The following is a 27,949-nucleotide window of genomic DNA, read 5'->3' on the forward strand; positions in this document are numbered from 1 at the left end:
AAGGTCCACTAAAGGTTAAGGGTCATATTTCATTTCTCGGTTAATCTCCATCAGAGATTTCCCCTTCGTTTCCGGAACCAGAAAGAATACGAAGACTGCTCCCACTGCGCAACAGACGGCGAACATCCAGAAGGCGACGTGTAACCCAAAGTTGTCCATGACCGCCTGAAAAATACAACAGAAAGAATCAAATATAAATGGTGGTGGTGGTGGTGATTATTACTTTAAGGGGAATACATTAAAAGCAAAGCAAAGTCATCTGCGCACAGGGAATGAAGGCTCTTGGAGGGATAGAAGTTAAAGACTTCCGCTATCCGTAACCTCGGCACTTGCTGGGTAGAGTGATTAGCTCTACGCTCGGCCACCTTTGCCCCCAGGAAATAACCTGGTACTCATTTTTCGTGTAGGCTGAGTGAACCACAGGGCCATGTTCACCTCCGGAAGTGGAAATCCCGTAAGGGGAATACATTGCTGGTGGTGATTGTTGTTTCATGAGGTGTTACGCACTATAGAATATTCACTTTTTGATTGTATTAGATCCATCTGGCAGATACCATCTTCCTTCGTCTCTATACCAATTCTGATGCAAAAATGCCCAGGAGTATCTTAACATGTATACTAGAGGACCTATGCTAGTCCGCAGCATTCGTTTTAAATGGATGAGGTAACTCGTCTTGATGTGCCTGTCATAGTCACATTGTGTTGCCTGCCCTTTTCAATCGTTTTGTAAACATTTAATAACAAGCGCATTATGGTATGTCGTAGTTCGTATTCAAAATTCACCCATTCTGATGCCAACATGCATCTGTTTGGTGAAAAGCTATGTATATATTAGCTTTTTTTTTTTAAATCCTGGATTTCTTGATGTGAAGCTTGGTATTGTGTCGTAGAAGGTAATGGTATTTTAATCGCAGTTCTTCTGTATAGAACGGATGTCTTGTGCGCTTATTAGTTACTCCCGAAGGATGGGTTTTTGCCAGGCAGAGGACTTGTTTAAGAATCATAGCCTCACTCTTTCTAGTGTAGTTTGGTTATCCTTCGATAGGTGTTCTCAGATAAATATCTAAAACGTATGTCATGATGAGGTCAGGAGGTCAGTTGGACTGTATCGCGATTGACCTGTCTAAGGCATTTGATAGGGTAGATCATGGGAGCCTACTGGCAAAAATTAGTGCAATTGGACTTGACAAAAGAGTGACTGAATGGGTGGCTATGTTTCTAGAAAATAGAACTCAGAGAATTAGAGTAGGCGAAGCTTTATCTGTCCCTGTAATAATTAAGAGGGAAATTCCTTAAAGCAGTATTATTGGACCTTTATGTTTTCTTATATATATCAATGATATGTGTAAAGAAGTGGAATCAGGGATAAGGCTTTTTGCAGGTGATGTTATTCTGTACAGAGTAATAAATAAGTTACAAGATTGTGAGCAACTGCAAAATGACCTCGATAATGTTGTGAGATGGACATTAGGCAATGGTATGATGATAAACGGGGATAAAAGTCAGGTTGTGAGTTTCACAAATAGGAAAAGTCCTCTCAGTTTTAATTATTGCGTTGATGGGGTGAACGTTCCTTTTGGGGATCATTGTAAATACCTAGGTATTAATATAAGGAAAGATCTCCATTGGGGTAATCGCATAAAAATGATTGTAAATAAAGGGTACAGATCTATGTACGTGGTTATGAGGGTATTTAGGGGTTGTAGTAAGGATGTAAAGGAGAGAGAGTATTTGTCTCTGGTGAGACCACAACTAGAGTATGGTTCCAGTGTATGGGACCCTTACCAGGAATACGTGATTCAGGAACTGGAAAAAATCCAAAGAAAAGCAGCTTGTTTTGTTCTGGGCGATTCCCGACAAAAGAGTAGCGTTACAAAAATATTGCAAAGTTTGGGCTGGGAAGACTTGGGAGAAAGGAGACGAGCTGCGCGACTAAGTTGTATGTTCCGAGGTGTCAGTGGAGAGATGGCGTGGGAGGACATCAGTAGACGAAATAGTTTGAGTGGTGTCTTTAAAAATAGGAAAGATCACAATATGAAGATTATTATTAATATGAAGATGAAATTGGAATTCAAGAGGACAACTTGGGGCAAATATTCGTTTATAGGAAGGGGCGTTAGGGATTGGAATAACTTACCAACGGAGATGTTCAATGAATTTCTTTGCAATCATGTAAGAAAAGGCTAGGAAAACAACAGATAGGGAATCTCCCACCTGGGCGATTGCCCTAAATGTAGATCAGTAGTGATTGATTGATTGATTGATTGACAGTGGGGTTCGAACCCACTATCTCCCGGATGCAAACTCAAAGTTGCGCGCCCCTAATCGCACGGCCAACTCGCCTGGTACTTTGTTCTCTCAGCAGCATGTAAGTTATTAAGAACACTCTGCCATCTGTTGAATATATTTGGAGGCTGGGAAAGGTCAGAGAATCAAAGTGTATCTAGCAAGGAATAGTATTCTTCCGTAATCAGAGTGATGGCTTGACAGGTAGTAATCAGACATTAATATTAATGAAAGTGTTCATCGCTTAGCAACCTGCTAAGTACCTACAGAATGTATTGTGGGTTAGGGTAAGCCTTCGCCTGCAATTTTTGAAGTGATCATTTAATGATTTTATGATATCTCAAATTTGGCTGAACCTGCAAACCTACCAATGTCTCATAATTCCCCGGCAGGTAATTCCGGAGAGAATAAAACAAAAATTAAGCGAATCTGTCCAATAGAACGGACGGACGGATTTGCCAAAACTGTTGATAGTAAACTTTTTTAATATATAGATGATCTTGGGCTGGAGGTCTTTCTGGAATTAGCGTTATCAATTTGCCCAACACCATTGTAACCATGGCAACCAGTGTACTTCAACTGTGCGCTTTTTTCCTGTAACAAAGAGCTTGAGAAAACCCCATATCAAGCGAACCCCGTTCTACTCCTCTGTCCACTATTAAAATCCTTGAACTGCCCAGAAAACGAACTCAGGGCCTTGAATTTCTCATTGTGTGCTTTCTTCCTGTAACGGTGACCTTGAGAAAATCTCATATAAAGTGAACTCCTTTCTACTCCTCAATCCAGAATTAAAATCTTTGAACTGGCTGGAAAGCGAACCCAGGGTCTTGGAATAAGTGACAGGCACGCTTGCTCTACACCATAGGACTGGCTAATAATAATAATAATAATTCTGTCGCAGACACATTCAAAAGTAAAATTCGTGGGAGAGCTATCCGAAGTGTTTTTTAATTAAAATTGGCGTCAGGCAAGTGAACTGTCCCCACTCCTCTTCAAATGCGTGTTAGAAACGGTCATCCGAGAATGGGAAAAGGAATTATCCCGGAAAGGCTTACTGAACAAAGTTCACACTGGAGGCTCAAAAACCGGCGCGAAAGTCAACTGCCTTGCCTTCGCTGATGACCTGGCAATCCTGTCAAGAAACATAGAGACAGCTGTGGAACATTCAAACATGCTGAAGGAACAGGCAGAGAAAGCTGTTCTACAAATTTCTTTCGAGAAAACAAAGTACATAACCAATATCCGAACAGCGCCTCAACAGCTAACAACAGAGTACGGCAAAATTAAAAAAAGTGGAGAGTTTCAAATATAGCTTGATGAGATAGTGCAGATAAAAACTGGCGAGAAGGCAGCTTAACAACAGCAGGCAAGAGAAGATGGCCGCAGCTTTTCGTAGGACGCATGTTCTATACAAGAAAAAGGCAATCTCAAGAGAAGCCAAACTCAGGCACTATACAATATTGATAAAATCCGTACGCAAGTGAATGCCTCAGAATGACAGGAAAGGCTGGAATGAGAGAAGCAGAGAAGTATGAGCGCAAGATCCTTGGCAAAGTAATGGGTCCTAAGATAGACTCCGCCGAAGAGAAGAGCTATACGGGGATAATGAACGTCTGATGGAGTCTATAAGGAATCGACGACTGAAGTTGTACGGATATCTATTCAGGATGGATGTAACCCGACTAACGAAGCAGATTTTTAATGAATTGGACGACAGACCTAATGTCTCGGATACATGGTTCAAAGAAGTAAGGAAGGACCTCAAGAGCATTGGACTGAATCAGGATGATATCTCTGACCAATTAACATACAGATTAGTGATCAACAACTTTAAGGGCTTTCACGATGAGCAAAAGCAGAACAGAGGCTGGACAGAAGAGAGAAGACAGGCGGCAGAGAAAGACTGCATCAGTTTTGGGCTTCAAAAGAGGCTTCGAGAAATGCCTATAGTAACTTGACGTGGTCTCTAATGGCTCTAAACTAGAAAAATAATATTAGCATTATATTTACGAGGTCTTCCTTTACTACTGGATACTGTAGAGAGGAGGGGAGAGGGGAGACGAGAGTGATGTAGTTGGACATGAGATGGGCGGCTTGTAAGAGGGGCTCCGCCCCCAGGTTGCTGGTTATCCGCAACGGGGGAAAGGGGGAGTTCATCCATGCAGGCACACGTGCCGTAAGATAGAGATTAGCTTTATATACCTGTGTGTTTTTGTGTTGTTTTTATATATTTTCTCCAACGAAATGATCTAACTGGGAGAGTTCTGTATGGATCAGGAGAAAACAAAGGTACTATAGTATTATATTTACGAGGTCTTCTATTTTCTCACAATCCGTGAGCCTTACCAATCTTTTGTGGATGCACTAATTTTTCTTTTGATTTAGGTATCAGAACTCTTCATTTCCCCTGTGGATGCTTTAGCTGTTCCCCCTGCATATCGTAAGAGGCTACTGTACTCGCTCTCTCGCCCTCTAAGCCCAGATAGCAGTGGCGGCTGATGGTTTAAAAGTTCAGTGGTGCACAATTTTTACCATTGATATAATATGATTAAATTATAATTTTCAAATCCAGGTACATCAACAATACTTTCTGTTACCGTGTTTTAGCGGTAGGTAGAGGCGTAAGAAGGTGCGGGCGTGAATGGGTTTCAAACTACGGAATCAAAGTTAATGTAAAAGTAATTTAAAATTTAACTAGGTTATATTTTCTTTTCAAAAACAAAGCAATAACAGACATGGCAGGTACAATGTAGCAAAACAAGGGGAGATACAATATTTACCGGTTTTGGGCTTCACGCCCTGACTTCTGCGATCAGCTCAGTTTTACCACAAACACAAGTTTTAACAGAGGGGCAGAAAACCCCATTCATCCCTAGGAGCCCCTGGCTCCGAATTACACAGAAAAGCCTCCACGAGGCATATGACACTCCATTTTCCAAAGAGCGATCCGCTCTTAAAATTTAAGCCTCTCAAAGGCCACACCAAACTCTACCTTCAAGCTGTCCTCTAAGGACGTATTCACAGGGGTAAAATACCCAACCTACAGAGGTCTATTACATGAAAAGAAGGTTGATTACATGACCTCTAAACTAACAATTTGAGAGGAGGCGATCTTGCACTCCTAATACACTTTGTTTTTTAAAACCTAATCTGGCTCTGGGCCGCTAACGCAAGGGCTAATCCCATACTACAGAGGTGACTTAGAGAAGAACACTTTACATTACATAAACGAAGAATAGTTTGAGAAAATAAGTTCACCTCAAAACAAATGTGAGTGGGAGCTCGAGAGGGTTAGCACTCTCTATCCCAATATGTAGCTTTACAAGAAAAAGATGAAAAGAGTAATTACATTTTAGGAAAAGGTTACATGATGGAAATGCTTCGAACCCGCCGCGAGTGTTAAACTGCCGACCTAGCAAGAAAAGAAGTTATTAATAGGCCATTACCTGGTGTTGAACGGCTGAAGAAGAAAGAGGCGCTTCCCGCCTCCTGCTATGTACTTAATACACTGAAAGATGGAACAGAAGTGGCCCCGAGACCCTAAAATCAGCAGTTTATATCCTCTCGCGGAAGATTCTAGGCGTTAGGGGAAAGAAAACACCCTCCCACAAAATTTTTATTGGCTAGGGAAAAGAAACCCCTACATAGAGGAAGAAGAAACACATTATTGGTGGAAAATTAATTAAAGAAATTCGGGATTGGCTAGATCCAAAATAAGGGGAAAAAGAGGGGTATACAGCCAACTTAAACCATGACAGAAAGAAATTTAACAAAGAACAAACTCTTGAAATAAAAATTTCTCCAACAAAATAGTTCTTTGATTTCGCACTAGGTTGCACTATTGTAATTCTTCAGTAGTGTCCTCTAGAAGAGAAAGTTCACACTTCTTACTTCAAGCGAAACAAAAACACATCAAAAGTGACACAGTTCAAAAACTCAAAATTTTCCACGTGGTGACATCTTCTGAGAAAGTAGAGAATTAATAGAATAGATAAAGTTCAACCTTCCTCCAGAAGAGGAGTTTCAACTGGCGCAACTTTTAAATAAACGGTGTAGAGGTGTACCGCCCGGTACAGACCTCCCCCCCCAAAAGTTCCTCCAGGGGTGACACATGAAATCAGTTTGAAACAAAGTCCAAGTAATGATGTTGATACGAAGATAGATAGCAGAAGCATTTACAAGATTTCTTAATTCAGTTTCAAAATGTTGTTGTTGCAGGTGAATGAAAGTCTTTATGTTTGTAGAATTTGAATTTCTGAAGATAAACTTTTAATACTTAAAGGTGAAGAAAAATTTTGCAATGTCCACCAAATATTGTAGTTGAATTCCCAAGTGTAGTTATTGCTTATGGTGACTGTCCATGTAGTTGATGTAGATTGAGTCGAATGGCCGGACCGGCCGTTGCCGCTTGCGTCCAACGGAGGCCGCTCGGACCCCTCAAGTACCCTGAGATACCGCTCGCCCGCACTATGAGGGGAGCAGAGGTGTTGGAGTACGCCGCGCCCGCGGTGAACAGATACAGGCTGCGGGCATGTAGCAGGTCGTGCGCCGCACATCAGCCTTGGCCGGGAGGAGAGCTCCGGCTCGCCGTGCACATGTCGTCCTCGCTGGAGAGGAGGGGGCCCATCCCCCTCCCCAGTCGCTGCACGGCGCTGCGCGGCTGCGGGGGCGCTGAAACATTAAAGCTAGGCGGCAGAATTGTGTTGGACAATCATTTTCTTTGAGGGTACAGGCTTGTGGAGAGGTTGAGGGGCCAGCGGCGTGTAGATATCCATGGCATTTACTATTATGAAGCCACAGTGTAAGGTGGAGCAGGAGACGGGAGCGTGGTAATGGCCGTGGCAAGAACAGGATGGCAGTTTAACGGGTCGGGGCAGGTTTTACACAAGGCTTACATCTAAAACCAAAATATTACAGAAGGGGCAGAATGCCTTAAAGTGAAACTCAAAAAAAAAATATAACCTTCATATCCTTTCAAAATAATATGAAGCAAGTTAACACAGAAATTACACCGGTTTCACCTGGGACAGGTGAACTCTAAATATCCTCTCGGTGGCTGGATTACTTAGCAATAAGGTAACCGGCGTAAGAAAATCGAGAATGATACAAGGCCCATGAAATCTGGGGGCAAGCTTGCCCGCGGGAACAAAATTTTTGACCATAACCTGGTCACCTACCTTCAAGGTGGTGGGTCTCCGTCCACGATCATACCTTTCCCTAACCTTTTCATGAGATACTTTAAGATTAGCTTTAGCCTTCTTCCAAAGATCTTTAATGTTGTCCGGATCTATTGTCTCGGGCAGAATGTCATTCAGAGACCAGAGGTTAGAGAGCGGCGTGTTGGGAACGAACTTAAACATCAAAGAAGCTGGAGTAAATTTGTGAGATTCATGAACCGCCGAATTCAAAGCAAAAGCTAACCAATGCAGGGACGTGTCCCACCTAGAATGATCTTCATGATGATAGGCAATAAGTGCGGACCTGAGATTACGGTTAACCCGTTCAGCCAGAGATGGTTGAGGGTAATAAGCAGATGTAGTTACATGAGAGATGGACAAGTCAAAACAGAATTTACGAAACAGATTTGATGTAAAAGCTTTAGCATTATCAGATACAATGTATTGGCACGGACCAAAAGAAGCAAAAATAGAATTTAGGCAAGTAATGGTGGACTGAGCGGTAGCCAGCTTCGTCGGAAATAACCAGGAAAATCTTGTAAAACCATCTACACACACAAAGATGAACTTGTTGGCATTACCCTTTGACTGGGGGAAGGGTCCCACATAATCGATATACAGGCGTTCCATGGGGCGCGACGCTTGATGAGAAGACAAAAGGCCTACTTTAGTGGACATGGTGGGTTTACTGATCAAACAAGATTTACAAGCTTTTACAAGTTCCCGAATTTCACCGTCCATACCTTTCCATATGAACATTTCACGAATCTTTTCACGAGTTTTAAAGATTCCAAGATGCCCCCCCAATGGGGTCTCATGATAGTATTTGAAGATCATAGGTACAAGAACCGCTGGAACAACAACTTTCATCAACTTATCATGCCTCGAAGGGCAACATAGAACACCATTCCTCAGAACATAAGGGACAGCATGTTCCCCAGAAGAAAGGGTTTCCATTATCGGAGCCAGCGTCGGATCTTCACGTTGGTATTTCTCAATATCCCTAAAAAGCATGGGAGCATCTGTTAAGATGGCATTAACACCAGATAGTATGGACTCGGAAGGTGATGAACTGTCGACCGGTTCGTGGGTCTCTACGTCGTTATGAAACATACGGCTGAGTCCATCGGCAACAACATTTTCAGTACCTCTGATATGCCGTACATCGAATTGGAAGGCAGAAATACGGATGGCCCAACGGGCTATACGACCTGTACGACGCGGCCTACCTAAGACCCAGCTTAAGGCTTGATTATCTGTCTCCAGATCGAATTTGACGTGTTCCAGATAGAGACGGAACTTTTCTAAGGCGAATAAGACTGCCAAACCTTCAAGCTCATATATGGAGTACTTTGCTTCTTGAGCTGACAATGTCCTAGACGCATAGGCGATGGGTCGCCTCCCTAGTTCAGTCTCTTGAAGAAGAACTGCAGCTACTGCTGACGACGATGCGTCGGTTTGGACGATGAATTTCTTCGAGAAATCAGGCATAGCAAGTACAGGGGCATTACAGAGAGCTAATTTCAGATCTTCAAAAGCGGCTTGTTGAGAAGGTCCCCACTCGAATTTGATGCCTTTCCTACGAAGAAGGTTTAAGGGCGCCGCTCTATTAGCAAAGTTAGGAATGAACTTCCTGAAGAAATTCACCATACCAATGAACCTGGCGATACCTTTGATGTCCTTAGGAGGTTTAAAATCACGGATGGCCTGTGTTCTAGAATGATCGACAGCTACCCCATCGGGTGACACAATATGCCCTAGGAATGACATAGAGGGCTTAGCAAAGGCAACCTTGGACAACTTAACAGTTAACCCAGCCTTACGAAGGCGATTGAGAACTTCTCGCAAATGATCTAGATGTTCTTCAAAGGTTTCGGAAAATACGACGACATCATCCAAGTAGTGATATAAGTACTCAAATTTGATGTCGGAAAAGACCCTATCTAGTAGCCTAGTGAGCACAGCTGCCCCCGTGGGGAGCCCGAAAGGCACGCGGTTGTATTCATATAAATTCCAGTCCGTGGCAAACGCTGTAAGATGTTTAGACTCTTCGGCAAGGGGAATTTGATTATAGGCCTGATTCAAGTCCAAGATGGTGAAGAACTTGGCCTTACGAAACCATGAAAAGCAAGAATGAAGGTCGGGAAGGGGCACAGATTGCAACACCACCTTCCGATTGAGAGCCCTGTAATCAATGACAGGCCTGAAGCCTCCTTGGGGTTTCGGGACTAGAAAAATAGGCGAAGAATACGCTGACTTAGAGGGCCTAATAATACCATCCTTCAACATCTGATCGATGATTTCTTTCAGAGCCTTCATTTTAGGTGGAGATAGCCTATACGGTGGAAAACGGACAGGAATTGAATCCGTGACCTCAATTTTGTATTCAATAAGGTCAGTAACACCAAGAGTATCAGAGAACACCTCGGGAAACGACTGACACAGTTTCCGAATACTATCAGCCTGCTCCTCAGGTAGATGTCTAAGGTCTAACAACATCTCATCCTGGGTAGGCGAAATAGATGAACATGATACGGAATTACACTTTAACAAGGGAATTCAACAATTGGACGCAAATTTGAATGTGCACGACCTACTCTGGAGATCGAGCACAAGACCAGTGTGAGAAATGAAGTCCGCTCCCAATATGATGGGGCAAGACAAACGCTTGGCCACAAACAATTTGATCTTCCATGTAAATTTAAAAACCCGAATTTTGACATGTAAGGAACCTAGAATTTCTAATGGAGATGAATTAGCCGAAACATATTTAACAGGAGATGAGTCATAGTCAGGGAGTTTACAAACAGATTTCAATTTAGAATACCAATCAGCCGAAATAATGGAACAAACACTGCCTGAATCTAAGAGAGCTGTTATAGGCTCGTTATTTAACTCAATCTTAAGAAAAGGAACAGGTGCGGGGGTATCCGCCGCAATCCTAAGACACTCTTTAGGGCATTCAAAAGATGAATTTGAAGGCTGGTCGTTCTCTGCATTTACAACCTGTTTACTAGGGGCTAAGTCTCGGGAAGATGGATTAGTCGGCTCAGCCGACGCCACTAGTCACTTTTTATTATTGGAATAGCTGGAATTTGCACCAGAAGTTGAGCAGGAGGGGGTGCTAATTGAGTTTGGGCAATTCTTGGCGATATGTGAGAAGGCCCCACACTTAAAACAGCCTTGTGATGACCCTGCTCCATTCCTTGTCCCACTTGACTTGATCAGAGGACACTTATTCCGCAGATGTTCAGGCGACCCGCAAGCATAACATTTACGGGGATTGACTGGTCGGCGAGGTGGAGGCCGAGTGTTACTAAAGGAAGGCGGGGGTTCTTTCGCGACACGCAAAGAATCGGCGTATCTAACTCCTTCCGCTGAGACGGCCAATGCTTCAAGTTCAGAGAAGGTTTGCGGACACGCCGCGAAACACAAATATGACCTGTAGGATGGCGAAATACCTTCTACAATAGCCTGCACAATCTGATCTTCAGGAAAGTGCAGAGCAAACACCCTAGTGTAGAATTTGATATCTTGAATGAAATCAGCCAAGTTTTCATCCAAGCGCTGTACACGGTAATAGTACTTCTGAATCAGGGAGGACCTGGCCCTAGCCGGGATGAAGTTAGCTAGCAAATGGGCATGGAAATCCTCAATAGATGATTGCTCGGCAATGGCTCTTACGATTTTATCAGAGAGAATACCAATAGCATACGGATAGATAATTTGCAAAATTTGACATGGCGAAAGAGAAAAAACCAGAGCATGATCCTGAAATTCCACTAGAAATCTTAAAAATGAAATTACATCACTGGTGGTGTTGACGGAAAACTTAGAGATACCTCTAAGCAACATTGCCAATGGATGAGGCAAGCTACTGAACCCAGGTGACATAGTCGTTAAAGGTTTCAATGGCAAAGAAGTTAATTCAGAGCGGATGTTACCCAATGACGCACGGCGTTCAGATTCGTTGTTCGATGGGGCAGAAATAGTTTGAGCAGCAACGGTTATCCTATTGACTTCTCCCTGAGGAGGCTCTTCATCACTACCTACGTTCACTGTGGCGGGTTGATCAGTTTTGGGAGGAACTTCGCCGGTTAGCAATTGAGTGACCTTATTAGACAATTCAGAAATAGTTTCAAGGAGCGTATTAGCGTCCTTCCTCTGAACGTCATTCACCTTTAGAGACAACAGATCATTAACTCTATTTGCAAAGTGATACAGCCTGCCTTGCACACGCTTAATTTGATTAGGAGACGGATCGTTTTCATCAAAAAAGCTGACTACAGATGCTAGCCCAGTAATATTCTCGACGATCGTGGAAAGAGAGTCATCAATTTCTTTCTCTCCCAAATTGGGGATGGAAATGGGCAAATCAAGGGACTCTCTAAGCTTGTTGGTGTCGATTGCAACCGTGCCTCCAGATTGCACATTTCTGATAGTTAACTCGTATATCAACTCCTCTTTGCGCAAATAGTTAAGGAGGAGAACATCGCGAGGGCCGGGCATGATGACAGAACAATTTTGAAAAACTCAAAAAATTCCAGCAACTGAGACAATTGTTAGAGTTCGAATCAAAGCAATGTTTAGCCGTCAAAAGGGGCTAAATTGAGACCCATTCAACCACGCTCTGCTACCACTTGTTACCGTGTTTTAGCGGTAGGTAGAGGCGTAAGAAGGTGCGGGCGTGAATGGGTTTCAAACTACGGAATCAAAGTTAATGTAAAAGTAATTTAAAATTTAACTAGGTTATATTTTCTTTTCAAAAACAAAGCAATAACAGACATGGCAGGTACAATGTAGCAAAACAAGGGGAGATACAATATTTACCGGTTTTGGGCTTCACGCCCTGACTTCTGCGATCAGCTCAGTTTTACCACAAACACAAGTTTTAACAGAGGGGCAGAAAACCCCATTCATCCCTAGGAGCCCCTGGCTCCGAATTACACAGAAAAGCCTCCACGAGGCATATGACACTCCATTTTCCAAAGAGCGATCCGCTCTTAAAATTTAAGCCTCTCAAAGGCCACACCAAACTCTACCTTCAAGCTGTCCTCTGAGGACGTATTCACAGGGGTAAAATACCCAACCTACAGAGGTCTATTACATGAAAAGAAGGTTGATTACATGACCTCTAAACTAACAATTTGAGAGGAGGCGATCTTGCACTCCTAATACACTTTGTTTTTTAAAACCTAATCTGGCTCTGGGCCGCTAACGCAAGGGCTAATCCCATACTACAGAGGTGACTTAGAGAAGAACACTTTACATTACATAAACGAAGAATAGTTTGAGAAAATAAGTTCACCTCAAAACAAATGTGAGTGGGAGCTCGAGAGGGTTAGCACTCTCTATCCCAATATGTAGCTTTACAAGAAAAAGATGAAAAGAGTAATTACATTTTAGGAAAAGGTTACATGATGGAAATGCTTCGAACCCGCCGCGAGTGTTAAACTGCCGACCTAGCAAGAAAAGAAGTTATTAATAGGCCATTACCTGGTGTTGAACGGCTGAAGAAGAAAGAGGCGCTTCCCGCCTCCTGCTATGTACTTAATACACTGAAAGATGGAACAGAAGTGGCCCCGAGACCCTAAAATCAGCAGTTTATATCCTCTCGCGGAAGATTCTAGGCGTTAGGGGAAAGAAAACACCCTCCCACAAAATTTTTATTGGCTAGGGAAAAGAAACCCCTACATAGAGGAAGAAGAAACACATTATTGGTGGAAAATTAATTAAAGAAATTCGGGATTGGCTAGATCCAAAATAAGGGGAAAAAGAGGGGTATACAGCCAACTTAAACCATGACAGAAAGAAATTTAACAAAGAACAAACTCTTGAAATAAAAATTTCTCCAACAAAATAGTTCTTTGATTTCGCACTAGGTTGCACTATTGTAATTCTTCAGTAGTGTCCTCTAGAAGAGAAAGTTCACACTTCTTACTTCAAGCGAAACAAAAACACATCAAAAGTGACACAGTTCAAAAACTCAAAATTTTCCACGTGGTGACATCTTCTGAGAAAGTAGAGAATTAATAGAATAGATAAAGTTCAACCTTCCTCCAGAAGAGGAGTTTCAACTGGCGCAACTTTTAAATAAACGGTGTAGAGGTGTACCGCCCGGTACACTTTCTATTATTAAAAATAAAACAAACATTTTACATTTCTATTTTGGAGTATATTACTACAACCCAGTAACTATTTTTTTTCATTTAAGAACTCTTTTACCATATTGAAGTGAAACACTTTGAGGTAGCCTAATTCCGGTATTGTATCTGGTTTCGAAATTAAACGTCACGTGGGCCTACCAATTCGTTTCACCTCGGATATTTCTTCGGCAGTCCGTTGCGGAAACGGCCCAGATATTAAAAGACTACACCGAATTCATGATCTGGCCAAATATCACTAACTGATAAAAACACACGCTGACACGAATGTTTACACAGTGAAATCAATAAGCTATTTAGCTTGTACGCACATAACAAAGTTCGCAACTATACTGAAAGAAATGGCTGTTTTTATTTTCAAATTTAAAGCCATTAATTATATATATTATATAATTATTATATATCCAGCAGATGAACTTCCATCCAATGTCGCTAGGTGACATCTCTGTTCTATAACAGACTCTCACATTGAGCGCCAACGGTCTCTGGCGACTTTGCTAGTACAGGTAGACCTCGTTATACGCGATAGTTACGTTCCGCGTAATTGCCGCGCATACCGAATTCGCGTAAATCGAGATTCATTTTATATGTGAAATAAGGGTAGGTTTCCGTTTACTCACATATTAAGTTTAAAATAGCAGAGATTCTTAGAATGTTTACAAAATATAACCATTATCCTGTTTCTGAAACGCATTTTAATGCAAACTTTATAACTAAAAATTTAACACTGAAATACACAATAATAAACAAAACTCTGCATACGAGCTCTTTGCTTTAGCCTGAATAGCAGCTCCGGAGAGAGGCATGTGTTGTTGGTTGGATGCTTAATCCAATCCATTCTTTCCATCGCTTCCGAGCGAGATTTGGTCACTCTAGTCACACTTTAGTTAGTAGAAGATTGAGCAGTTTTTCGAATGGATTCTGCATTGTCATGAATAGTTCTCACAGTAGATTCATTAAGTCCCAAAGCATGCTGAATGTCATCAATACGCTCACCTTTCTCATAGCGATCCAAAACTTCTAAATTTGTTTCTAACGAATACGACTTTGGTACACGCTTCTTTCTTTCGACAGCCTCTGTTTCTTTCCTTTTGCCCGGATTTTTAAAAACAAAACCCTTCAAGTGTAACTTCGCAGCTCTACTGACCGGAACTGACGATTCACGTCTCGACAAACACGACAGAAGACGCGAGTAGAGATGCGCTTGCCCCGTTTAACCTTCCCGCGCGATGTAGTGTACGTTACAGATTTCGGCACGCATGTTTGTACCCGCCTCATGGCATTACAGCTTCCACGTACTGTTAACAGATGGCAGCACTAGACATGAAACCAAAATCGCGTATACGCGAAATCGCGGATAACGAATCCGCGTATAACGGGGTTTGCCTGTAGTTGGTTAAGTAGGAGCACGGCCGACTGGATCCCCCGCTGCGCTGCAAGGAGCTAGCTAGAACGACGCATCAAGCCGGCCGTGGAAGGAGGAGCCAGGTTGATAAACCTCTATTTAAGCAATGTATAAGAAGCCATGCCCATCTTTTCCTCTCCCTGCGCACCCCTCTAGCCGCCAACAAACACCCCTCGATCAGCCCCGCGCACCCCTCTGGCAGCCCAGGTTTTATCCTACCTCAAGTTGACTCTCTCCTGCAAACTTTTGGCTCCTGCAGTGAACATCTAAGAGTACCGCCTTGTAGTCTCCTGTATAGTCAATATTTGCTTTTTCAAGTTCTTGAAAGGTTTGTCTTGTTGAATGAAAATACAGTAGTTGAGTTATCCAAATTATAAACCTTTACCTAAAATAAACATAAAAAATTAATGCGGGTAGCGCAAACCTGCAACCTTATGGAGAAACCGCCCCTGCATGATAGTATGCTCTTCCGTGCAGCGGAGGAAATGTACGAGTACAAAGTTTTTATCTGTATTTCAGTGAAGAGATGTATGTTCCAGTCAGAACAGTGGGCATAGCATACCAGCACAACACTGCTCCGTAACTCGCATACGTTTGTTCACTCTCTTCGTCGAGGAATAAAGAAAGGATTTAGCTTTTCTCTGACTTCGCACCCGCCCCCGCTGGCAAACTAGCAAAAGTGACAAACAGGCGAATCTGCAGTTAAAGTCTATAATTCATTCCATGTTAAGTAATCAGTATTGCTCTTATGACAACATGGTTGCCATATCGAACGGCTCTGCTCAACACCACCACGGGAAAACGGCGACACATAAACGTGTGAAATTCAGTATGTAAGTTCAAGATAAAAAGCGGAGGAAACTAAGCTGCAAATTATTGTTATGAATTAAAGGGGGTGGGGTGTTACAGGGGCTATTTTTGGTTTGTACAGAATCAGAGATAAACTATGGCACCAAAAACACCCTCAGCATTGAAGTGTAAGGCAAATCGGGGGAGAAAATAGAAAAATAGTATTTTTATGGCCTCGAGGGGTGAGGGATACATTTAATTGCATTCAGTAAAGTTTCCCAGGTAACGCGGGGTACTACTGTGCTGTCGTATCGCTCACAAAAACAATAGTAAAAAATTAAATGCAGTCATGGGAAAAGTAGTGAAATTAAAACGCGCTTAAGAAAGAACAGCTAAATAACAAAACCAAGCACAAATAAAATACACGACATTTTTTTATCAGTTCGAGTTATGCCATGACGTATCGCTGCACACCACAACACCACAATCTTCAGTAACAACTTCTGAACAGTATGAAAATAATAGAACACACACACACATACTATGCAATATACAATCAACTCTCGCTCAACACAAGACAATTACACACTGATTTAAAGCCTAAAATACACACGCAACAAATAAATACTGTAGATGACTTTACAGACGTGAGCTGCCGGCGGTTCACAGAGTGAGGGACTACACGATGAAGGAAAATGAAAGAAGGCAACGAAGCAGTGGCTGTTACTGCCATTGTGCATCCTCCCTACGAATATATTTATGAAAAAAAATGTTATGTAGTTATTTTAATAATTCGGGGCAAAAATGCCTCATCCTTTTTATCTGTCTTTCATAATACATTACAAGGTATAGTACAAAATCCCTTAATCACGAGGAATTGTGTGTGTCTCAGACGGGGGTGGGGTGGGGGGGGGCGCTGTGTTGACGCCTTGTAGGTCCGTAAGAGAAATACTGTTTTCTTAACGTGGAATGAGCCATAGATACCCTGAACCGATTGCAGAAACAGTGTTAGACGATGTTTGCAATGTCTAAGTATGGCTGCCGCATTGCAGAGACGTTATTTATCTCTTATACACTGTCTAAAATCGATGTTCAACCGGCCATGTTTAAACACTGCTGAGAACACTGTTTAACCTAAAATGTGAGGAGTGAATCACAATCAGAGGTTATGTACCATGAAATATATAATTTGTGTTATCATATTGAGACGATTCCGGGAAGAAAGGTTAGTCCGACGGCTACTCTGTGGGTCGTCTGCTGCGAAATCGCAGCAATTAATTTGAAATGTACGGGGAGGTACCAGTGCAGCTTAACATACGATTTTGGTTTCCAAGAGATTTGTTTCTTGAGACTGACAAAGGGACAGTCCGGTAACTGTCAACTTGACTACGGTACGTACAATTCTTGGCAACCGATATTTTTTATTATGTTTGGATAACTTCCATGGAATTATAGGTCACTTCGACTACATACATATCAGAATTACTTGTCCCGATCTACAGAGGGCTGTCTCATACATCAGCCGGAAGGGATTCACTTATATTTAATACCAAGTAATCACACAAAATAGTGACAACTAGGAAGTAGGGTGTGCGTGTTTTCTTTTCTTTTTTTTAATAATCGTCGCGCTAATTCAGATAAGTTTTCGGTAACTATGAGATAGCAAAAGGAAAGGACCGAGAAAGAAGAGCCGTGGCCATAATAACAGCCCTAGTATTTGCCTGGTGTAAAAATAGGGAAACTACGGAAAATAATCTTCAGGACTCTCGATGATGCATTTCGAACCTATGATCTCCAGAATGCGAGTTACGGTACATCTGTTTGGTCCGTACAACTCAATTGGTTACACGGTACTATTGTTTCGTCTTCCCTTCACCGAAGCTATTTAGACTACACTCACCGTAACAGCAGTATAATCAAAGCTACACTTCCTCGTACGGTGGCGTGTTGCTTTAGTGTGAATATTATTATGAGAATTTCCACCGAAAGCGATATTCTTATCTGTGGGCAAGTTATGCTCATGCTTAGCCATATTTGAGTAATGTGTAGGAAGACAGCAGCTGGTTAGTGTTCGGCGTACGCACCGACGAATTTCATTGGTTGCGACAAGCAAAGAGTTGCATGAAAGATCTGTCTCCATTTTCGAACCAATATTGAAACTTTAAACGATGTCTAGTTAAACACCGGCTGAACAGTAGTTTGACAAATGATATGTACATATTGGTATAATTATTACGTTGCATTTGCTTTGAATTCATGTTACAAATTAGTTTATTTTGAAATATTTAATATTCTCCACAATTTTTATGTACAATGATGTGGTTAATTGTAAGAGAGGACCATGCATCCTAACTTCACCAAATAAATTAAAAACATTGTTTATGCAATGGAAGACCGTGCACATCTTAGACATTGTTTAGGTAGACATTGTCTAAGGCTTAAAACTAGTCATCGTTTCTGCAATCGGCCCACATCTTCTGATTTTGTATACAAAATGGTTTACGGTGTTCGTTTAACTTTTTACCATTGCAGATTACGTGGCATAACCTATTCATTCGATCGTATTACAGGTACATGTGTTATTTCAGTGAGCAATAAATCGCATGTTTGTACAATGCTCCGTACAATTGGGTGGAGAAATTGGGTGTATTCGTTTTCCCTTTGCTAGTTCCATGGTTCATTTACGTTGCTGACGCACAGGCAGGATGCAGAGCAAGATCGACCTTAAGAAGAAATTTAATTTTGGTTTGGTTTCATAAAACTAAATGGTAAATGGCGAGCCACCCGATATATTGTTCAGGTTCGAGTTGGTACAAGGAAGATTCCGATTAATGAGGGTTTCTTGTAAGAATTAAGCTTACCGTAGTATAAGTATGTCATTAACAGTGTTGAAAAACAAACACTGCATAATACCTTGCATACATGTATGCTTACATGTAGATTTACAATTTTGTGTATGTAATATTTCAACTTTTAAAAATGCAAAAAATGGAACCTGTTTTGTATGTGTGTATATTTGTCTGTTTAGTTGGCTGTCTTTCGTTTATAATGCGTACCCGGTTAATACGCGGTTTGCGCGTGCGCGGTCCTTTCAACATTTTAGCGAGGTTTTACTGTAATCGATTAATTTCTTTGTCAAAGTTCCTTGATGGTGAGAGGACTTACCTGGTAGAGCTTGGGGACAATAATTCCCACTGTAGACAGGATGATGGTAGTGAAGGAAGCTGCCATTCCTTTGGAGCTGGCAGGGAAGAGTTCCCCAATCATTGCAAGAGGAAGGGGCCCAAGACCTACTGTGTAGGTGATGAGAAACAAGATAATGGCTAACATCGATACCCAGTCATAGCCAGACATATCCACCCCCTGGACATTCTTGAGGTAAAAGAAGAGACCTTCAATGGTGAGAGCCAATGTGCAGCCCACTGTAGATACCAGCAGCATGGGACGACGTCCGGCCGTGTCTATCAGAGTCGAGCAGACGATACCTAGAACAACTTGCACTGCTCCAGTGATAATCACAGACACCTCCGGGCTCAGATCCTTGTTACTCTCCTCAAAGATGATGGTTGAGTACGAAAGCAACGCGTTGTTACCACTCAATGGCTGGAACACTGCAAGACCGACCACCACCACGAGGCCTCGACGATTCACGCGGTCCGTGAACAACTTTATCACATTCCTTTTCTCCTTGCTACTCTCCTGAACAAAGTCCTCCATGGCGTTCAGCTCCTCTTGGACACTCTCTGGGTTGCTGGCTGAACGCAGCATCATAAGAGATTTCTCGGCGTCCTCTTTTCTGTTCCTCAACAGATAGAAGTAGGGTGACTCGGGCATCCATATGAAGGTGAGAACAAATATAACTGGGAACACAGCGCAGATGATGGCTAGCGTCGTTGTTGAAACGTATGGACCCACTGAATATGAGAACAGCACGCCAAAGTTCATCATAACCTGGAAAGGGAAAATCATTTCCTTAATACTCTGAAATATAGATGTGATTTCAGTCAGTAAAATAGGAAGAAGAATGACGACCCGAGTGATCCCTACAGCAGAGCAGTGTCCCACTCAATCCGGCAAAGTGAGTGAGCGAGTGAGTGAGTGACACAGACTTGCTTTGCTCCGTTGGCCGGCCGAGTGCCGCCAACTAAAATTTCATAGGCCGCCGAACACGGGCTCTCACCCACCCGGCGTGCCTTCCCTAGGGAACGGGACCCTTCACCATCCATAGTCACATCTCCACTTCGTTCGCCGCCGAGGCCGGTAGGGCCGTACGAGAGGCGTACGACACATTCTCACGCCCGAGTAAGGGCGAGTGGTTACCAACATTAGTGAACGCCGCATATGAGCATGAACACTGGGTGGTGCAGGGGCTCGCAGAGTAAGTAAGTAAGGAAGTAAGTAAGTAAGTAAATACGTAAATAAGTCCATATAGTCTGTCTCAAATGGGAAGCTGTTGCCGTTGCGGTCATTTTTACGAAGAAAAAAAATACTTTGGTCTGTTGCAAATCATATTTAACATAGTGAAATTTTCCCCGTGGCGCAACGTATTGAATGGGTGGGATAACGGACAACATAACACTCGCTTGTTTGGGAAATTCTGAGGGCGCAGTCTCAAAATATCTGAGTCTCAGAATGTTCGAACATGAAATTGACAGAAAACAGTATGAAAATACGCAGGAAATATGTAGTCGAAATAAATACGTTAATGAGTCTTAATTGGCAGTCATACAAATTTTAGTGGAAAATGGAAGGGTATGTATAGGTATTTTAAGGAAGAAACAGGTTCCAGGAAGGACATTCCAGGAATAATAATTAATGAACAAGGGGAGTGTGTATGTGAGGATCTTCAAAAGGCAGAAGTATTCAGTCAGCAGTATATAAAGATTGTTGGTTACAAGGATCATGTCCAGATAGAGGAGGAGACTAATGCTGAAGAAGTATTAACATTTACATACGATAACAAGGACATTTACAATAAGATACAAAAGTTGAAAACTAGAAACGCGGCTGGAACTGATAAGATTTCTGGGGATATACTAAATACAATGGGTTGGGATGTAGTACCATATCTGAAGTACTTATTTGATTATTGTTTGCTTGAAGGAGCTATACCAAGTGAATGGAGAGTTGCTATAGTAGCTCCTGTGTATAAAGGAAAGGGTGATAGACATAAAGCTGAAAATACAGGCCAGTAAGTTTGACATGCGTAGCATGTAAGCTTTGGGAAGGCATTCTTTCTGATTATATTAGACATGTTTGCGAAATTAATAACTGGTTCGATAGAAGGCAGTTCGGTTTTAGGAAAGGTTATTCCACTGAAGCTCAACTTATAGGATTCCAGCAAGATATAGCAGATATCTTGGATTCAGAAGGTCAAATGGACTGTATCGCGATTGACCTGTCTAAAGCATTTGATAGGGTGGATCATGGGGGACTACTGGAAAAAGTGAGTGCAATTGGACTTGACAAAAGAGTGACTGAATGGGTAGCTATATTTCTAGAAAATGGATCCCAGAGAATTAGAGTAGGCGAAGCTTTATCTGACTCTGTAATAATTAAGAGGGGAATTCCTCAAGGCAGTATTATTGGACATTTATGTTTTCTTATATATATAAATGATGTGAGTAAAGGAGTGGAATCAGAGGTAAGGCTTTTTGCGGATGATGTTATTCTGTATAGAGTAATAAATAAGTTACAAGATTGTGAACAACTGCAACGTGACCTCGATAATGTTGTGAGATGGATAGCAGGCAGTGGTATGTTGATAAACGGGGTTAAAAGTCAGGTTGTGAGTTTCACAAATAGGAAAAGTCCTCTCAGTTTTAATTACTGCGTTGATGGGGTGAAAATTCATTTTGTGGATCATTGTAAGTATCTAGGTGTTAATATAAGGATAGATCTTCATTGGGGTAATCGCATAAATGGGATTGTAAATAAAGAGTACAGATCTCTGCACATGGTTATGAGGGTGTAAAGCAGAGGGCATACAAGTCTCTTGTAAGACCCCAACTAGAGTATGGTTCCAGTGTATGGGACCCTCATCAGGATTACTTGATTCAAGAACTGGAAAGAATCCAAAGAAAAGCAGCTCGATTTGTTCTGGGTGATTTCCGACAAAAGAGTAGCGTTACAAAAATGTTGCAAAGTTTGGGCTGGGAAGAATTGCGAGAAAGAAGACGAGCTGCTCAACTAAGTGGTATGTTCCGAGGTGTCAGCGGAGAGATGGCGTGGAATGACATTAGTAGACGAATAAATTTGAGTGGCGTCTTTAAAAGTAGGAAAGATCACAATATGAAGATAAAGTGGAATTCAAGAGGACAAATTGGGGTAAATATTCATTTATAGAAAGGGGAGTTAGGGATTGGAATAACTTTCCAAGGGAGATGTTCAATAAATTTCCATATTCTTTGAAATCAATTAAGAAAAATATAGGAAAACAACAGATAGGGAATCTGCCACCTGGGCGACTACCCTAAATGCAGATCAGTACTGATTGATTGATTGATTGATTGATTGATTGATTGATTGATTGATTGATTGATTGATTGAAATTATCCGAGAAGTGCAGGTAACTGTATAGGCGCAAGTGGATGGGTCAAGAACAACCACTCTCGTCCGTGGCAGGAAAATTCCTGTCATTCATCAATCCTAAAATATGCTCTGGAAACTTGAGCTGTAGTAATGCTGAGGAAAACGATCCCGAACAAACAAGGCAATGTTGTTGAAGGATGGAATTCTAAGTTCAACCGGCTGAAAAATAAAAGACCTCATCCCGCTTCAAGGACTTGGTATCTTATTTGCAAAAAGAATCTGAAACATATTTTCAAATATGGATGGATATGAATCTCGAAGGTTCGAAGAGAAGGAAACATTGCATTTTTTTACGAAATAATCAATAGGTCTACAGCTAAATATAAGGAAACTGGAGACTTAAAAATATTGAGAACCTCTTACGTCTTCAAAACGGACTGAAATCTGTAGCAATATTTTAACGAAATAATATGTATAAAGTAAGAGTATTTCCTGTACATTGCTTAGAATTTAAAATCAATGGTGTTCATGTATCGTCGTGTCCACAGTAACAAGGATATACGCTTTTTAATTTTCCGTCATGTCTGTCTGTCTGTCTGTCTGTCTGTACGGGCATCATGAAACAATGGCTGAAGAGAATGTAATGAAAATCGGTATGTAAAGTCAGACAATAAGGCACTACAAACTAGGCTATAAAAAGTTTTATTCACGCTGACCGAAGTGATAGTTTAGAGGAAGGCCTAAGATTTACTTCTCAAAAATCTATGTTATTATTGGTCCTAAGGACAAATACTACCGGACGAGTTGGCCGTGCGGTTAGGGGCACGCAGCTGTGAGCTTGCATCCGGGAGATAGTGGGTTCGAGCCCCACTGTCGGCAGCCCTGCAGATGGTTTTCCGCAGTTCACCATTTTCACACCAGGCAAATGCTGAGGCTGTACCTTAATTAAGGCCACGGCCGCTTCCTTCCCACTCCTAGGTCTTTTCTATCCCATCATCACCATAAGACCTATCTGTGTCGGTGTGTCGTAAAGCAGATTGTAAGAAAAAGAAGATAAATACTACATAACTAAAGTTATATAGAATTAAATTTCCGATCATTTATGCCTTAATACATTTTTACTGTACCGGCTATGATAACAGAGATATTCATGAATTTCGATTGTTGTTGCTAAGTCCATATCAATGCCGAGACCGAGAAAATGGGTGAACCGAATTTAATGAAAATCGGTATGTAAATTTGGGTAATAAGGGAGTACAGTCTAGGCTAAAAATAACTTTATTCGCGCTTGATGAAATGTACAGACGGAGACGCCTAGAATTAAATTTTTAAATACCTATGTTATTATGCAATTTAATACAATCTTATTCACAACGTGTGCATGACTCCATCTAGAAAATGCATACAATGTAGAAATCCGTAGCGAAGCATGGGTACAGCAGCTAGTTGTAAATATGTTCATAGTAACATTATTTTGTAAATAATCAAGATTGTAAAACCCGACCAAGGCGAGTGGATCGGCGGAAAGAATGCGAACTAGTGCTGTGACGGTGCAGCGCACATAGAATAGCGTATAGTCTGGTTCTACGAGATAGAATAACATGGAGATGAGGAAGCGCTGCCTGGCTGGAGCTAATAGAACGATCGTCCGCCATGTTTCCAGTGGTCACATAAGCAAAGGGGCGTGGCTGTCGAATGACTAAACATGTGGGAAATGCGCATTATAGAATCACTGGTGCAAAATTAAAGACCGTTTGATCGTAGGTCCGGTTAGATTATATGCTGCCTCAACACTTACATTATGACGTACTTTGATATGCTGTGTTTGTTCGGAAAACTGGAGAACTTTGGAGAACTTTGAAAGTGATTTAGCTAAACCCCTGTGAATCTGTTTAACTCAAAGAGCAGGCATATGATATATACGTAGTGTTTGAATAAAGAAGAATTAAACGGGTAGTTTTGTTTCTGTCCTAACAGTCCGGTTAAGTTCTGTTATCGGCTAATGATGGAGCGTAAATCTAATAAAGTAATACGAAGTACGATCACAAGCAGACTCGAAATATTATTTCACAATTATTACTTTAAACACGTAACCGCGATCACATACAACCAATCTATGCATGGCCCGCGTTCGCGGCCATATTGCCGCTAATGGAAACCTGCCCTAAGGTCTGAGTATTGAAGTCGCTCTTGGTTAGTGCTCCAGTTGTTCTCCTTGGCTTGTCATGCTCGTTGTTACTAGTGGCGCTGTGCTGTGCAGGACTCCACTCGCCTTGGTCGGGTAATACAAGTACGGATTTGCTCCAATACGAACAGGAACAGTTTGCAAACTCTCTGACGCATGCGCGGTAAGGAAACAGCGTTCCAACAAACTTCAAATTCAAACGCGGACTCGGAGTCGGTTATTCCAACAGACTGTGGACCATACATGAACCAATTTGCTGACTGGCAAAGCAGTTCGTGGTCCTGAACAAGAACTGTTCATCAGTGACATGCGCAGTATAAAGCAACAGCTGTATTAAAAGAAATGGGCGCGGCGTCCGTGAGCCTACTGACCTCCTGTCGCGTATGTGTGTGCGAAGATATACGGCAGGCCCACCTCAAGACTGACGTACCATTTTTAAAAGAGGGCACTCAGTCCTGGCCAGTGTTGACAATATTCTTCGCACCTTTTTATATTAGTGTTCATTATAATAATACTGTATTCATGACGCTGTTATAACCCTCTCAGTTCCACACGTATTTGTTAGGTACTAGCCAAGAGTGCCAACCACGTTTTGTCCGATAAGCAATTCTAAAAAAAAAAATTAAAAAGTCTTTACTCTCTCAATTGTAGTGAAACTTGTTCTATTATTTAAAATGAATGTCCCATTGAACTAATGGAACTTTATAACTAAAAACATTAATAGTTAAATTGAAATAAATCATGAATTAAAAAAATTAAAATGCAATTAATGAAAATCACATTTTGAGGCAAATATGTAGTTCTAAAATTTCGTATGACACATTAACTGTTGGTATTTCTTATTTTATTTATTTCAATTCAATATAGGCACCTGAACCAAGGCACTTCTTGGTGCAATACAGATAAATTACAATGGCGGCTATATTCACAATGCAATTATATAAAAAATAGATTGAATATATAATGTAACATGATGTAATAGATAAGATAGGAAAAAGCTTCATAAACGTAATTACCATGCTATTTTAAGTACCTATTTATAGCTCATTCCACGTTAAGAAAACAGTATTGCTCTTATGGACCTATGAGGAGTGAACACACCCCCCTCTGAGACACCGATAATACCTCCTGGTTAAAGGATATTATACTGTACGTTGTAACGTATTATGAAAAACAGATAAAAAGGATGAGGCATTTTTGCTCGTGAGTTATTAAAATAACTACATAACATTTAATTTTCATAAATATATTCTTAGGGAGGAAGCACAATGGCAGGAACAGCCATCGCTTCGTTGCCTTCCTTCATTTTCCATCTGCGTTGGTCTGGTACAAGCATCGTGTAGTCCCTCAATCTGAAAACAGCCGGCAGCTCACTTCTGTAGTGAACTCATCTACGGTATTTATTTGTTGCGCGTGTGTTTTATTTGTGCTTGGTTTTGTTATTTTGCTGTACTTTCTTAAGCGCATTTTAATTTTATCACCTTTTTCACGACCTCATTTGATTTTCACTATTGTTTTGTGAGCGATACGACAGCATAGTAGTACCCCGCGTTGCCTGGGAAAATTTACTAAATGCAATTAAATGCATCCCTCACGCCTGGAGCCCATAAAAATGTTATTTTTTTTCCGTTTTCTCCCCCAGTTAGCCTTACACTTCAATGGTGAGAGTTTTTGTGACGTAGTTTACCTCTGATTCTGTACAAACCAAAAATATCCCCTGTAAACCCCGTTGCCTTTAGTTCATAAAAGTAATTCGCAGCTTAGTTTCGTCCACTTTTTATCTTGAACATAAATACTGAATTTCACAAATGTATGTGCCGCCCGTTTACCTGTGATGGTGTTGAGCAGAACCGTTCGATATGGCAACCCTGTTGTCATAAGAGCAATACTGTTTTCTTAACATGGAATGAACTATAGTTACATTACTCTTGAAAATAGATAAAGTTGGTAAATTTTTTATATTTTTTGGAAGTGAGTTATACATAGTTATGGTCAAAATTTTCTTTGGCATTTTTATATAAATAGTAGAATGAATCTGACTGCAGTGACTGTTATAAATAATTCTTGTTTCACAATTATGAATCTGTGAATTGGTAATTGTTGATGTGTTTGAGCGGACTAATTCATTTCGAATTTCATAGATCATAATTATAGAAGCCTTTATGCGAAGGTTTGGAAGTGGTAATATATTACAATGCTTATACAAATCTTATAATAATGCTATTTGCTTTACGTGCCACGAACTACTTTTACGGTTTTCGGAGTTGGTATTTCGTGTAGTACACCCTCCTAACTGTCGTTTTGGATAAAATTATGTTATTTGGAATGATAATATGCCATAAAAATAAAAGCTATAGGTTCAGCATAATCAGGAGGACATGTTTCGGTCCAGGTTACTCGAGGAAAGGGTGAGATGGTTGGTATGGTAAATCACTATCAGGGGTAACTTCACTAAATAATGGCAATGTGGTGATATTGTTAATACCGATATTACCGCGGAAATCTTCGTTACTTTCCGAATTATCTATAACCACGGCAATTGGCGATGTTCCACTTACAAAATCCTTTTCAGAATTATTCTCACTGACTACAACCTCTCTAGAAGTGTTTTCAACGCTATTATGAAGTCAAGTTCACGTTCTGACTCGACATAATCATCGTCATTCCCTACACTATGTATGTAATCAGCTAGATCATCGTTTGTAAATACTGTACCTCGTCGCGTAAGTCCGCCATCACTGTTGCCATGTGTGCGAGATGGGCAGATACGACCTTCAAATTTTTTAAAATTCGTCACACGGAAACAAATAATTCGGAGACTATATACCTGCCTTGATAAGAATACACTGATATGTGCTATCATCTAACGGAAAAGGATAAACTACGATGGTTCACAGAGGAAATTCAGATATTTTGAGAATCGTCGTCCAGGTAGCAAAAGTAAACAATCCTCTGGAATTCGGATATTTTGGGACGACGCGATTCTGAGTAGTCTGCTTCACATTTGACACAGGCAATTAATAAGAACGTCCTGTCAGTAAGTAAATAAGTTAAGTACCTGGAAGATGGTAGCAATTGCTCCTCTGATGTGGTCCTGAGCAATTTCCGCCATGTACATAGGCCCCACGGCGAAGCAGCAGCCCATTCCCATACCGGCAAAGGTCATGGCAGCGTACAGGAACCAAACCGACTTTGCGAAGATGATCAACAGCCACGATATCAAGAAGGGAACGGCTGTACCGAGGAGCGTCGCCTTTCGCCCGATGATGTCCGTGACGTAGCCTGTAGGAACTAGAATTAAGACAGCTCCGATAGGGATACAGGAAACGATCCAGGAACTCTCATCAGAGGTGATGTGAGGTTCAGCTTTGCCGTCCTCTAGCCTAGGAAGGGTTGGTGATGCCCAGCCCAT

The 27,949-nt window shown here is 41.4% G+C and overlaps 1 protein-coding gene across 1 annotated transcript; it reads right to left on the reverse strand.

Moving 5' to 3' along the window:
• Positions 1-15: 15 nt before the first annotated feature.
• LOC136883117 (facilitated trehalose transporter Tret1-like) lies at positions 16-27,949 on the reverse strand. The gene is made up of 3 exons (XM_067155300.2): positions 27,596-27,949; positions 18,987-19,772; positions 16-165 (listed from the first exon to the last, which is right to left on the reverse strand). Exons 1-3 carry the CDS (start codon positions 27,947-27,949, stop codon positions 16-18), a joined length of 1,290 nt encoding a protein of 429 aa, XP_067011401.1.

This window comes from Anabrus simplex, chromosome 11 (assembly GCF_040414725.1).
Source record: "Anabrus simplex isolate iqAnaSimp1 chromosome 11, ASM4041472v1, whole genome shotgun sequence".
Taxonomy (NCBI): Eukaryota; Metazoa; Arthropoda; class Insecta; order Orthoptera; family Tettigoniidae; genus Anabrus; species Anabrus simplex.